Source organism: Leptinotarsa decemlineata, unplaced genomic scaffold (genome assembly GCF_025532065.1).
Source record: "Leptinotarsa decemlineata unplaced genomic scaffold, Ldec_3_MD MMD2_P_RNA_scaffold_2, whole genome shotgun sequence".
Taxonomy (NCBI): domain Eukaryota; kingdom Metazoa; phylum Arthropoda; class Insecta; order Coleoptera; family Chrysomelidae; genus Leptinotarsa; species Leptinotarsa decemlineata.
Genome location: NW_027412529.1, coordinates 26,814,775 through 26,830,708, shown reverse-complemented (window position 1 = coordinate 26,830,708; position 15,934 = coordinate 26,814,775). Strand labels below are relative to the sequence as shown.

The following is a 15,934-nucleotide window of genomic DNA, read 5'->3' as shown; positions in this document are numbered from 1 at the left end:
GAAGGTTTTCGACTGGTCTTCTAGTGGCTGTAATGTGTAGCGGAAGGACATTATTTTTCCTGCATTGCAGCAAGAAGATTCTTCTATTGATTTCCTTTGCCAATTTCATCTTTGTCTTGGACCAACGTTTCAATTCCTGAACTGCTGTGTCACCAAATGTAGTAGCGATGTTATGGTAGAACCCCATGCCTGTAGATTGAGGAGAAGGTAATCGTTGCTGACTAGTTAGGAATGGTTCCATTCCTAACTAGTCAGCAACGATTACCTTCTCCTCAATCTACAGGCATGGAGAATCAAATCAAATTGATGATATGATGAGAAAGAAGCTGACTAGCTACAGCGGTATTTCCCCAAAGTTCTATGCTTTACCCAAGGTAAATTGTTGTAATATAAAATTTTTAAATTTTTTTTTATACATCTTGTATAAACAAACTAATGTTATTAGTGCCATCCACATTTTATTATAATGTTCTCAGTTTTAACCAGTTATCCAGTATCATGAGTGTTCATAAATCATCACATTTTCAAAGTGTTTTAAGAAAACAATTCTTCTCATGCTTACTTCATATACATAACCTCAACTTTCGTAAGTAATGTACAACAAATTTTGACAATTGTTAGTTTTCATCTTATCATCTAGAGTTCCTGAAGAAGAGTCAATAAAGTCTCGAAAGCTTGAACAGAAAAAAGAGTTCTCATTTTTCTCTGTCTCCGACTGCACACCCGTTTCAATCCCCGTGCTATTTCTTAACTTAGCCAGTCGTGCTAACCATCAACCTCTATATATATATATATATATATATATATATATATATTTTTTTTTATATATATATATATATATATATATATATATATATATATATATATATATATATATATATTCTATTGATGGTTTTTTTGAGTTTTTCGATATTATATTAAAATCCCCTGCTGTAAATACCAATTTATTCTCACCATTAACATTTTCAAGCAGTTACTCAAGTTCATCGTAAAACTCATCAAGGCTTTCAGATTTTGGTGATCTATAAACACTAACGATAACAAGTTTCATAATTATCTAGGGAGCACTCCACTGCCGCACACTCGAACACTTATTTTTTTGAGACACTAATTATATTTTTTTGCACTTTGTAATGTATTTCGGTTCTGACGTGAACAGCTACACCGTCATGTTCATTTTCATCACGACAATAATGGGAAGTTAAAGTGAAATTTTGGATTCCATAGAGTTTTAAGTGCCACTCAGTTTTCTAGTGTTCTGTCACTGCTAGGAAATTACAGTCGTTATGCTGACTTAATTATGCGTTCAGCACATCTACACGATTTCCAATTGAAGACTGTGGTGAATAAGACTGATTTTCTTTTTTCCAACAGATGAGGTGTTGTTAGGTCGCTCACTATTTAAAAACCCGCTTTCTTTGGTATCGGTGATATTTTTGGAAATCGAATCGTTTAAAACTCATGCTTCTGGGTCCTGTAGACTGGTTATAAACCACATCTTTGAAGCGTTCTTTCCCTTCATTTCCTTCATTATAGTCTCTGCATTTTTGAATAAATCTGAATTCTTAACATATTCAGATATTTTTTCTACAGTGATAGTTCGTCTGATTCTATACAAATACAACCAGACTTTCTTTTCTACTCCGAAATCATCATTGCAGGCGTTTTCTTCAATATTGTGTACTGGTCTCCTGTTTGTTCTCCTTCTCCTGTAAGAAACCATTTTGAAATCATTTTCAGGTCTATCACCATATTCGTTGTTGGTGAGGTTAGTAATTTCTTGCATTTTTTCCAGTTGGTCATTCTCAATTGATACAATGTTTTCCACAGGCTAGTCACTATCCTTTTTATCTGACTGACTGGGGTTCTCTTGAAAAAACCAGACGTCTTTTTAATGGTATTTATCGAAGAGTTTATTTTTGCCGCAGTACTGTATTTTTAATTTGAGTTTGTCCTTGTTTTTTTTTCAGTTTCAATCTTCATTGATTCGACTTTTTCTGATAATAAACTATTGTTGATTTGCAACAGCAGTTAATTCTGCTGTCACAGATTTTTATACATTTAAGCTTAGCTTCTGCAGCTCATGATACATGATAACAATTTCCACATTCTACAGTGCATTTTTTATTGTCCCTCCCTTTTTATTTTTTGAACATATCAAGTAAAAATTTAAAATTTGGGATAATGAAATTAATGCATTAATACTTCATTTTGAAATAAAGTTACCAGATGAAACTTTCAAGATGGAGACTGGGCGCCATCTGAGGAAAAAAATTAAATGAAAAGGAGGAACTTGTTGGTACATCCTTTTAAAGCTCCTGACAAATGCTTCACAACCCTAGAATATAATGTCAATATTTTCAACTACCTACTGCAGAATGGCGGAACTTTTAATCATTGCCTGAATACATTGACCTTCAACTACATAATATGAGGTAATAAGCTTGAGCTCAGTTCAGAAGATGCTTGAAATGGTTGCCTTGAACGTCTTGACATATGAACAGCCTATCCGATATTTCACGTCGAACATTTTCCACACAGAAACGTCAATATATCTACAAATATTTATTATTCTCTGCCTTATATCCAATATTGAAGCGGGTTCAGTTTCGTACACCTTTTGCTTCAAATAGCCCCATAAAAAAATTTCAAAGGTGTCAAATCTGGTGGTCACTTCAATTTTTATAAACAAAAAATAACTTAACAAACTTTATCGGGTTGTTGGAATTGCCATATGGCAGATAAAAAAAAATATTTCTAGAAATATCGATATTAATGTGTTTGTTTTCAGGAAATTATTAAATGTTCCGCCATTTTGTAGTAGGTGAAGAGATTGGCTAGGGTTGTGAAGTATTCGTCAGGATTTTGAAAATGATGTGTCACAAGACCCTCCGTTCCATTTATTTTTTTCCCAGATGGAGCCCAATCACCATTTTGAAAGTTTCATCTGTCAATTTCACTTCAAAATAAAGTATTCAAGCATTAATTTCAGTATCCTAAATTTCAATTTTTTGAGTTGACCCGTTCAAAAAATAAAAGGTAGGGGACATTAAAGAAATGCACTGTATACAAGTTAGGTACTAGTTAGATTTATTACCTACAGGGGTGCTATATGAAGGCTGATTTAATAAACCATTGTTAGTTCAATGTATAAGTTTGAAATTGACCTTATAGGATGAAACTGCATTGACGTTAGTTACAAACAAATGTGGTAAAAACATAGAAAGTTTCAACTCTCTTTTCTTTATTATGATTTATTTTATTGATGGTGACTCATGATAGGTCTAGAAGAACTTCTGAAGAAATATTTGATGAATGGAACTGCATCTAAGGTGAGAAGGCGACCTAAATGCTATAACTGCAGCAGAGAAGGACATTCAAGGCGGGACGGTCGATTCCGTTCAACATCCAACGAAACTAACCAACCAAACTAGCCAATATTAGAGGGGGTACATTGGCTGCTGCATCCCAAGCCCGAGGTATTCAATTTCCACGATAGGACGCAACAGTTACAGCTTACTTGTCGATGGATTTCTGAATAATCACCAGTGCACCAGAGCAACGAGGTCAATAATGAGAGCTGATTTTCCAACACAAGCAGTTTGACGGAGTTATCAGTAGTGACTGTTCTGGAAAGAGCCACTGGAGATAGATCAACTCTCTGTTGAAAAGCTAAAGTGAGACTTAGGCTGGGAAAGTGCGAAATAGAAACCAAGGTAATAGTGGCCACCATCTTTGACAAATTCATTTTTGGGCCAGATATCATAGCCCTCTACGAATTCGTGATGGACATAAGGAACACAATTTTGAAGGTTGGAAATGAAGAAATTCTGCTCGACATGCCCTCTCAGTCTGACAGCACCAGGTGATTATACTAGAAGATTCCAGAATATTTTCCAACACCAATGAATCATCGAAGAGGAAATTGCTGGACTTAGTGACTTGCGTACTGCATTGATAGGGCCATTCAACGGCTTTGTAGCAGGAATTTTCGTGGCTGGATCTACCGTGAATAATAACAATCAGACCATTTCAGTAAGAATAATCGACCCTGATGATAACAGGGTGACTCTCAAGAAAGGGCAAGTCATAACTTGCGAAACGATCGTGAAGATTGCTAGAATTGAGGAAGAAGTTCCTCTTGAGCGTACAAGTGGCCATTCGCTCCGAGAATGAAGAGAAGACTGCCTTTCCATCGGCATTGGATCATATCAGTTTGAATTTATGCCGTTCGGGTTATGCAACGCACCCGCAACATTTGAACGCTTGATGGACTTGATGTTGTATGATCTTACCTGATCGGAACTTCGTATCGGATTTATGGAGGTAAATGACTTCGTTGGGAATAAAGAAGACAAGAACCCGCAAGCCGATGGATTGGTCGAGAGGCACCGATGATAACTACCCCACGATATGTGTCTCCGAAAACCAAAGAGACTGGGATGAACTGGTTTCTCTCTTTCTGTTGGCATACGGAAGTTCCCAACATGACGCGATAGGTTACACACCATCCATATTGTTATCTGGTCGAGAATTCAAACTTTCGATGGATGTATTGTGTGGCGGCCCATCTGATGATTCAGATTGTGTGAATGACCTGAAGGAGAGACTGGAAATTGTACACAAATTTGTCACATCCAAATTACTGCTTTTCAGAGACAGGATGAAAATGAAGTTTCACAAAAATTCGCAGCCGATGAGCTTTAAGGAGGATGATACAGTGTGACTCTACCAACCCCGACGTCGGAAAGGTTTGTGTCCCAAGTTGCATTGATAATGGCAGAGACCTTACTTGCCAACCATCTAATATAACCGATATATTTGTATATATATGGTTTCATCTATTATTATCATTACTAATTTGGCAGCGGCTGTCACCAGATGAAGATTTCTCCACATCAAATTTTGAATATCAAGGCAGGTCCGAAAACGTTGTAGGGTTCGTGTAGATCGCACTAGGGCCTGTCTTTTTGAAACCTAACTACATCGTGTACCTTCTTGAGATGGTTTTCCTTGTAAGTTCTACTCCGAAACGAGGCAAGAGGCTAATACTTGAGGCTAAAGGCCCTTCAACTATCCTGAAATGGTGCGAGACTTGCTCGAATAATGAGCCATTAAAAAACAACAAGCTTCAGATTAGGCTTATATTACGAAACCAATAAAAAGAATAAACAGGTATGTTTATAGACCATAACAAATAAATAACTTCTTTCCTTTACAAATTACAAAAGACATATCAATAAAAATTTACTTATTTTTGAAATTATACAAACTTTAGAGTACTTCTTCAGTTATGAAATTGACATTGTTTTCATTTGGATCAAAGGTCATTCGGGTATTGCCGAAAATAAAAAATAGTTGTGTCAGCGAAAAAAGCCACCTCTCTAGAATTAATAACTGATATCAGCTTCCCGCAAGATATAGTCTCAGACGATAGATATGAAATACGACTAAATTGAGGGGTACTCTGGAAATAATTTTCTTCTGAATCAAAAAATCATCCTCCATTAATCTACCCCACTATCCTTAAAAGTATCCCCCATATAGACAACTTCAACTTTTCAAGATTTTACGCCACTACCATCACACGAATGAAAATGAACTATGGTAAGTTTTCTGCACATCTGGCAAAAATAGGCATTGATGTGAATCCATTATGCTCTTGTGACAATTTTTCTCCAACAGATATAAATCACATACTATTCACATGCCCCATCTTCGAACTGTACCGGACGGATTTCTTGAATACTTTACTTTCTTCGAATCTTTCGTTTCCAACTAATGTAACTGTGCTTTCAGCTACACTAAATGAAAAAATATACAACATAATTCTAAAATTCATGAATCAATCTGAAATATCAATATAAAAAGTAGTAACTCAATTGATTCGAAAATTGTGTGGCAAAATAAACTTCGGCTTGATGACAGTGGGGGGGGGATTAAAAAAAACTATGTGAAAATATAACATGAGAGTAAAACAAAACCAATAAATTAAAATGTTCGAAAGATAAAATCCAAATTCAACTAGAAATCACATCTGAAATAGATGATTCTCAAACAAAAATTATCTCTTTATCAACTTGTGAAATGTTATAGAATCTCTCATAAGGTAGAATTGCAACTTACATGAAAATCCAAATTACTCTATTCGAGTTTTTTGAAAATTCTAAGTGATTATTTGAAATTGTGTGGCTTCGAACCCGTGTGTACTGATTGCTGATATTTACACATATAGAAGGGGCGTAGTGTAATTTATTGCCCTTCTTATATCGTCCCCAAGACGAAACAACAATAATATAATTATTACAAAATTAAAATGACATCCTCTCTCTCTATACCGACATGGGGGTTAGTAAAAATCCAAATTCACTCACAATATTATACTGGGTTCTGGTCTTCCTCTCAGGTAGGGTATCCGTGTAAAATACAAATCCGTTCTAAGTGTCACCAAACGAAACAACCACAATCAACTCACTGACCGCAATTTACCGTAATTCCACTATCATAAAATCCCTTTTTGTAAAGTCCCTTGTCGCAACTCTCCCAATTAACTCTCGATCGCAAAGGATTCTTTTCGCAACTGACTTTTCAACTGACTTTTGCAACTTCTCCATCGCAATTCATTTTCGCGACCGACTTCCGCAACTGGCCGATCGCCACCGTCCCCCAATCAATTTTCGCAACTCTCTTTTCGCAACTCCTCTCTCGCAAAATCCTTTTTTCGCAAAATCCCTTTTCACAACCCTCTTCCGCTACTGACTTTCGCGACCCTCTTCCGCTACTGACTTTCGCGACCCTCTTCCGCAACTGTCCGATCGCCACTCTGTTTCGCGACCCTATTCTGCAACTGTCCGATCGCCACTCCGCCAATTAAGTGACTAATTAGTATTGCCAAATCCAAAAAAGTCAGTTTTCATTTTAAATACATTTTCGGGCCCACCTATTCAGATATGGCCAAACTTCCTGTCCACGAAGCTGAAATGCAAAATCGTAGCTTACATTTACGCGTTCCTAGTATTATAATTCATTAACAGGATACGTTAGTAGTTGTTTACAGCTGATTCTCGGCCTCCCCCCACCACTATGACGTATTAATTGCTTTTTTTATTGGTTGTTGTTTGGTGAAGTCAAGGTGATGTGACCTTGAAGGGTGTGGTGTATGGATCGTTCAGAATTTTTTTCCCGGTTCTAATCCTCCCCCCACCAATATGACGTGTTATTTGCATTTTTTGTTGTGCAGTGAAGTCAAGGCGTTGTGACCTTGAAGTGTCTGGTGCATGGATCGTTCAGATTTTTTTTTCATATGAGATTTTGTGTGTTTATGTGTGTGTGTGTGTGTGTGTAGGAGAATGCACGGTACAGGGTTTCATCATGTGCTTGTTTGTCTATGTACAAACATACGTCTGCATACTTCGAAGATCCTCCAAGTAATAAATGCTCCATCGGTGTGAGGGTACCAAGTTAGTAGTGGAGTGACGTCACAGCAATAACCGTTCAACGGCTAGAGAGCGACATGTTCACTCCACGACGTGTGGCAGAGTAATGCGTATTCATCGGTCTGCCCTCACCTCTCCCGAAGCGATGAAGGTTGTGATGTAACGCATTGCTCTAGCCCCGCTATCGATGGTGACACCACGGCAGCCGAGGACCGTCTGCCTAACGTCTACCCTCTCCGAGACCGCAACGACCACTGCTTGCTCGTATATCGACATCTGTTATCGCATTCAGTTGGGAGGTAATCTTGGCGCATGTAGTTGAGAAGTGGGGTTGGCTATGACGTCTTGACGGGTCCTATCAGAGTGTATTTAAGAAGCGTACGAGTGTTGGCTATGTCAGTTCACATCAAGTGAGTTAGTGAGAACTATTATATAAAATGTATTCCTGTGACTGTGGTAAATCTTTCACTCGTAGTGATAATCTTCGTCGGCATCAGCTCCAGAGTTGCCAAGGAGGGCCTGCAGTGAAACGGGTGAGAGTGGATAATGCAACACCTATGTATACGTGCAATTGTTGTAATGTGACAATTCCTATGACCCAAGTGAATTCTCACCGAAGAACCATGAGTCATAAAAATAATGCATGTGTTCAATTGTCTGACGGTGTTCAAATTATAACGAATGCATTCAATTGCCGCATTGCTACATACAGGGTGGAGAGTTCGATTGTAACCAGTGACTACATGTCATTTTTCAATGAGATTAGGCAGAAGGTCATTGAATTACTGGAATCAGCCATCAGGATCCATGAAAGCATCAAGGTGAATATGGAAGTTTTTGGGAATTATATTCTTCAGACTGATGATTCGAGGGACACGAAGTCATTTAATTCCCAAAATAAAATAGTGGACCAATCTTCAGATTTTAATGCTGTTTTTGATGGATTCCGTGATGTAATTGTGGCTCAAACGACTGAGTTCCAGGATCGTGACTCAGGTATTTATTTTTTGAAAATTTCAATAAGATTGAATAGTAATATTTTTTTTTATAATTCAGGTTGGACTTGTGAAAAAATATTGTTTCTCGAGGTCAACATTAATAAATACAGTCCACTGGAAGGACGTTCATATGTGAAGCTGCCTCAATGTATTCAATGGAAGAAAGCTGTTGTGAATGTTCGTAATGAAGATCAATATTGTTTTGCTTGGGCTATAACATCAGCATTATATCCTGCAGATAGTCGAGTGTCCGAACTTACGTCATATCCACATTTTTCCACTGTTTTAGATGTCACAGGTAAGGATTTTCCGGTTAAAGTTAATAATAAGAGTATTGAAATATTCGAAGATAGGAATGATATTTCAATTAATGTTTACGGTTTAGAGAGTACATTTGAGAAGGGTAAAATGAAGTATGAAGTGATTGGTCCATTGCGATACTCACAGAGAAGACTCCGGAGACATGTCAATTTGTTGTTTATAACTGATGACTCCGGTAATGGTCACTATTGTTGGATCAAAGATCTTTCAAGATTAGTTTCTAATCAACTATCAGCTCATAGACAGAAAAAATATTTTTGTGACGGATGTTTGATATATTTTTCTGATGAGAGATTGCTTTTACGTCATAATATGTATGATTGTAATCACATTAGTACCACAACACCAACTACTAATTTAAAGATCAATAAATATGGTAGAATGGTTGCGGAAAATAAACTAATGTTTGAAAACTTTGAGAGGCAAATGAGGGTGCCATTTGTAGTGTATGCTGATTTTGAATCAGTGCTTAAACCGATTCATGTGAATGAGCCAAATCCTGAAAGTTCATACACGATTAAAACATTCAAACATGCCCCATATTCATTTGCTTATTTGATAAAGTGTTCATATAATGATGATTTGTCAAAATTTGTTACATATAGGGGTGTAGATGCAGCTCAGAAATTTGTGAGTAGCATTGAAGATGATTTGAAAGAGATACATGAAAATCATCTCAGAAACCCTAAACCAATGGATACACAAACTGTCGAAGAAGAAGAACAGTTTGCTGCAGCCAGAACTTGTGGTATATGTAATAAAGCATTTACTGATGGTGAAGTCAAAGTAAGAGATCATTGTCATGTCACAGGAAAGAAAAGATCACATGCCGCTCACTCGAAATGTAATTTAAATTTCAAAATACCAAACTTCATACCTATCATTTTTCATAATTTAAGTGGTTATGATTGTCATTTATTCATAAAAGAATTGTATAGGAATAAAGAGAAAGTTGATGTTATCCCGCAAACTAAAGAGAAATATATATCTTTCACGAAGCATCTCTTTACACACAGCTATACCGATAAAGATGGTGTGGTTAGGAAGAATTATCTCAAAATGAGATTTATCGATAGTTATAAATTTATGACTAATTCGTTGGAGAAGTTGGGTGCAAACTTGACCTCCGATCAATGTTTGGAGATGCACAAACATTTCCCACAAATTGAGAAATTCAATTTGATGAGACAGAAAGGTGTATTTCCATATAGTTTTGTTGATGACATTGACAAATTGAATTATCCATTACTTCCGACAAAAAATCAGTTTTATGACACACTCAATTGTGAATATATATCGGAAACTGATTATGATAGGGCTAGAAATGTTTGGAATTTATTCGAGTGTCAGAATTTGGGGGAATACTCTGATTTGTATTTGAAGTCGGATGTATTGCTACTATGTGATATTTTTGAAAACTTCCGCACCACAAGTTTAGAGATATATAACTTAGATCCGGCACAATATTACACTGCACCTGGATTATCATGGGATGCCATGTTGAAGTTCACTAATGTTGAATTGGAATTACTAACTGACATTGATATGATTCACTTTTTTCAAAAAGGTATACGAGGTGGAATTAGTCAATGTAGCGAGAGGAAACATATAGCAAATAATAGATTTTTACCGAATTATAATCCCAATGAACCTTCCACATTCATTACATATTTAGATGCAACAAATCTATACGGTCACAGTATGTCACAACCTCTACCAACAAGTGAATTTACATGGTTGACACCAAATGAAATTCTTAATCTTGATGTGATGGATGTGAGTACTGATAGTCCGTATGGGTATGTATTTGAAGTGGACATTCATTATCCACAAGAGTTGCATGATAAACATTCTGACCTTCCATTTTTAGTCGAAAAAATAATACCACCTCGTACACAATCGAAAATTCCCAAATTAATTCCAAATTTGAATGATAAAAGAAAATATATTGTTCATTATAGGAATCTACAGCAAGCTGTCAAAAATGGATTGATTGTAATGAATACACATAGAGTATTGAAATTCAAACAATCATGCTGGATGAAACCCTATATAGATCTTAATACTGAAATGCGTAATAGGTCTAACAACAAATCTGTTAAAGATTTCTATAAACTAATGAATAATGCGGTGTATGGAAAGACAATGGAGAATGTAGATAATCGAATTGATGTTAGACTCGTTACACATTGGGAAAATATAAAGAAAAATATAGGTGCCAGCACTCTCATAGTCAAACCAAATTTCAAAAATTGTTCAATTTTCACTGATAATTCCGTTGCCATTCAATTGGGTAGAGTGAAGGTTCATTACGATAAACCATTATATTTGGGATTTTCCATATTAGAATTATCTAAAACAGTCATGTATGACTTTTTCTATGGATGCATCAAACAACACTTTGATGAAAATGTCTCTTTACTTTACACAGATACCGACTCGCTCATTCTTAAAGTAAACACAGAAAATTTTTATGAATTCATAAAAACTAACATAAGTAGATTTGATACATCCAATTACAGTATAGTTAACCAATTCAATATTCCAGTAACAAGTTCAGTCTTGGGTAACTTCAAAGATGAATTTCCAAATGATCCAATCATGAGTTTTTATGGTACAGGTGCTAAAGCATATTATGTGAAATCTGTTGATGGTGGATTTAAGAAAGCCAAAGGGGTTAAACGATCTGTAATAAAGAATGAATTGACATGCGAAGATTATCAAAAAATCGTCGAACAAGGTGGTATGATATTCAGAAAGATGAATTCATTTAGAAGCGTGTTACATGATATGTATACTGAATTGAAAAATAAAGTTGCATTATCATATCACGACGATAAACGATTTATCATTCCGAATACTACCCACACTCTTCCTTGGGGTCATAATGATATTGAATTTTATGAAAACGATCCAAATGAGAACATTCGTTGGATAAGTAATATTATTCAACAATCACAATCTCAGGAGACTCCATTGGATCAATTGATTAATTTATTATCTGCCGAGATCAATGATTGAAATATCATTCAATATCTTCAAAACCGGAAAATTCAATATTGATATTTATGTAGCCATTTATAATTAATAATATATGATAGAAGTAATGTGATATTAATGTATTATGTATGTATGTATATGTATTACTGTAATGAATATAAAATGATTAAAATTTTATTTGTATTATTTCTATTTCCCTAATCAATTACTGCAATATATAGTATAATGTAAATGACAGAAATATCAGTTTGAAGAGAATCATCGTAGAGTGCACAATGTCTAAAACAATCGATAAGTTTGGTAGAAAAAGAAAATGGGGTGGTAATGTCATTCGAGGTCCTCCTGGGAATGGTTTTAAATTAACAAAAGATGGTCATTATGACATGCAAAGGAAAATATTGAAAAATACAAGTGAACCAATTGACAAGAGTGATTGTGTAACTGTATCATATCTTGAGGGGGAAATTAATGGAGCAAAGGAAGTTATACTTCTAGCCCTACAAGCTGCAATACAATCCACAATAGGCAATATTGCTCGGGACGCCCGGCAAGCATTTGACGATAAAATTGCAGAGGCTCGGATAACTTTCACTCGTAAATTTGACAAACTTACAAGTGATGTAGACATAAAAATGTCTGACATAACAGCGTCTACAAATAAAAAATTTGATGCTATGTCAAACATAACAGGGACTACAATGAAAAAGTATGATGTACTGGAACAGAGAGTTGAAGTATTGGAGAAAAACCATAAAGAAGTTTTGGAGAGAAACTATAAAGTCAGGCCATCATCATCAGGTGGACTGGGATATCCAGGACTGAACATTAATCCAAATCATAGAATAATACAACCAAAACCAAAACCAACTGATGATGTATTAATGGAACCAACATGGTGAATGTATTCCCTCGTTAGGTTAGGTTAATAGTTACGTTAGATTAGCTGCATACTTACGTTAGGTTAGGTGTTAGGTTAGTATTCCCTCGTTAGGTTAGGTTAGGTTAGGTTAGGTTAGGTTAATAGTTACTGTAGGTTAGGTAAGATTATGACTTACGGTAGGTTAGCGTACTAGGTTAGGTTACGTTGATACATACGTTAGGTTAGGTGTTCGGTTGCATAGCGGTAGGTTAGCGTACTAGGTTAGGTTACGTTAATACATACGTTAGGTTAGGTGTTCGGTTGCATATTATGTTAGGAACGCGCGCGCGAAGCGGGCGCAGATGTCCCGCCTACCTGGGGCCGGAGGCCCCACCCACCTGGGCGGAGCCCAGGCAGTGGGCGTGGCCCGTTAGGGCCACCCCCCCCTTCGCCACCAACTTTTCGGATACCCCGCCCCTTCCCGAAGCCCCGCCCCCTTTCCGAAGCCCCGCCCCTCCCCTCCCCGAAGCCCCGCCCCCCCCCGACTCCCAACATTTGCGCATGTACACCCCTACCCTCAACGCGCATGTGCGCTCCCACCATTTTCCCACCACTCACGCATCGAAGTCGATACCCTCCGGAGAGCACTCTACAACATTCAGTTCGAGAAGTCATCTCATCGAGAGCAGTCCACTCCACTTCAAGGCAGTAGCTTCCAACGACTAACTTGACATTTGAGTAAGTAAATTAAGAATGTTATTTTTTTATATCAACTAACTTTGTATTATTTCTTCTTTTTCAGAATGGCAACCAATACACAGGAGGTGAATAATGCTGTGGCGTCTATTCTGCCGGTGTCCGCTGACCAGGAGGAGGCAGCATCTTCGAGAGCGGTGACGGGTGACCAGGCAACCACTTCGCTTTCGCGAGTTAGGTGCAGATCTTCTAGCCCTGACTTATTCGAGGAGGAGGAGGAAGTCAGGGCTGTGAAGAAGGTTTGCCAACGACCTGCAGCAAGGGTTGGTCCTATTTCAAAGTACCGAGCTACTTGCAATAGGACTAATCCTTATGCAGGTAGTTTTTCGACCTCTCGTAAGAGGGCCTCCACACCAGCAGCAGCACCAGCAGCAGTGGAAACTCCGAGGATTCCTTCCCCGGAGTTGGTGATATTGTCCCCGTTGGTGGTGCGACTACCACCGCTGCCAGTGACACCGGCGGATCCTGAGGTGTTGGTGCCACAGCCTATCGGAGAGGTTAGTGAAAAGTTGAGTGTTTTTCTGCAGAGATGTAAGGAAGCAGAACGAGCTTCCCGATCTAGCGAGGCCGCGTTGGTTACCATGAAGCGACAAATGGCTGAAATGGATAACCGACGGAGGGAACTCCAGAAGGAAATGGCCGAAATAGATCGGAATTATGCATCTCTGCAGGAAAGGTGTAAAGCAGAGACCTCTTCGATAGAGCTGTACAAAAAAGTAGTGACAGTTATGGACACTCTTTTTGTAGATAAAGTGTAAATATAAGATTAGTTTTAGGTTAGTTAGGAATATTTAATTATGGTAGTTTTAAGTTTATATTTGTTAAGTTTATATTGAATAAAGGAAAAGGAAGTGGAATAAAAGGTGTACACTGTTTTTTGGTTTGGTACACATTGAACAATGCGATGGTTGGAGCATTTTTCTTCACTTCCTCTTATTATTATTATTATTTTTTTATTTCAATTCCAAGTTCTTCTAGACAAATACCTCACATCAATTTTTGTGTTCTCTAATCACTTGTAAATAATTTCATGTGAAGAAAATTTAAAAAATAAAAAAATAGACATGTTTCATAGTGAAATCGACAAGTATATTTCATTTGTATTTTATCCATTCAAGTATCTCTTTCATTGAATATGTCTTATGTCACTTTGCAATTTACTCCTACTCATTGAATATGTCTTATGTCACACTGCAATTTACCCCTACTCAATGTCCCACTCCTCTCCCACTCCCTCTCGAAAGTATAAAAGTAGAAATCATCTGATGAAACATTCAGTTGATCAGCTAGCATCGAGATGGAACCCGATTCAACCTCCGAACCCTATAGCTGCCCGGATCAGGGGTACAACTTCAATTACTGTTATCCCAGTACAGTGACGAAGGACACTTGGACGATTCGGAATATACAGATCCTGACGGATGGTGGGACCCTGCTCATGATGACATTGTCCCAATGAGCAGCGACGACGACGATGATGACGACGACGACTCTGGCGATGATGCTGATGACGAGCTTGACGTTAGACGTCCTCCACCATCCCCTATCCTCATCGAGGATAGTCCTCCGCCATCCCCAATCCTGATCGATGATGATGTCCTCAATTCCGATGATGACATATAATCATCTACTCGTCCATCATTTCCTTTCCTTTCCTTCCACGGAGTACACACTTTTTGGTTGGTGTACACGAGGCACTGCGAGGCTGGGGCAGTGTCTTCCTCCCTTCCTCTCCCTTCCTCCCCCTCTTATTAGTTTTTTTTTTCCATAATAATCACTAAGAATTTCTCCTAATAATCGCTCAGAGTTTCATTCTTGATGTTTTCGAATCTCAAACACTGTTCTACATTTCACCCCCTCCATTTCATTTCTTCCAATATAAATATAGCAACAATCCCAGTTCTATATCATTCTTCCACAATGTCGAGTACAGGACCCATCCAAGTACATGAAATAGATTCAACGTCTGATCATTTGAGTACAACCTTCGCTCAATTTCTGCAGCGAATCTATGATCTTCCTGATGATTTCGCAGAACGAGTGGAACAAGGTATTCAGGACGACATAGATGCTGTTGACGATAATAATGCGGATGATGTGATTAGTATATCATCTGATTCAGATGATTATGACGACGACGACATCATGAGTATATCATCTGATTCAGATGACTATGAGGATGATATCATTAGTATATCATCTGATTCAGATGACGATACCATAATTATTGTTTCTGATGATGAGGAGCGTTAGTCCATATCATTGCATGGATTAATAAAAAAATAACAACCCCTTCCTGGGCTACAATTAACGACTGAAACAATAAAAAAAAAATAGCTCTTTTCAGAGCTACCATTATACTTTCAAACAGAAACAGATTCATACCATTGTTAACATTATGTTAACATTATAATCTCAAACGAAATATATGTATGTGAAAGTATTCATCATTATATGCATACAATGATTGACAAAATGCCAACTTCAACTTTCATTTAAAGTAGTACTCATCATATGCATAGATATTCAATGACTATCAAATTCCAAATTTCGACTTTTCAGTC

The 15,934-nt window shown here is 37.3% G+C and overlaps 1 protein-coding gene across 1 annotated transcript; it reads left to right on the top strand.

Moving 5' to 3' along the window:
- Nucleotides 1-7,045: 7,045 nt before the first annotated feature.
- LOC141487431 (uncharacterized) lies at nt 7,046-15,649 on the top strand. The gene is made up of 2 exons (XM_074186508.1): nt 7,046-13,352; nt 13,417-15,649. Exon 2 carries the CDS (start codon nt 13,418-13,420, stop codon nt 14,126-14,128), a length of 711 nt encoding a protein of 236 aa, XP_074042609.1. The 5' UTR covers nt 7,046-13,352; nt 13,417; the 3' UTR covers nt 14,129-15,649.
- Nucleotides 15,650-15,934: the final 285 nt, after the last annotated feature.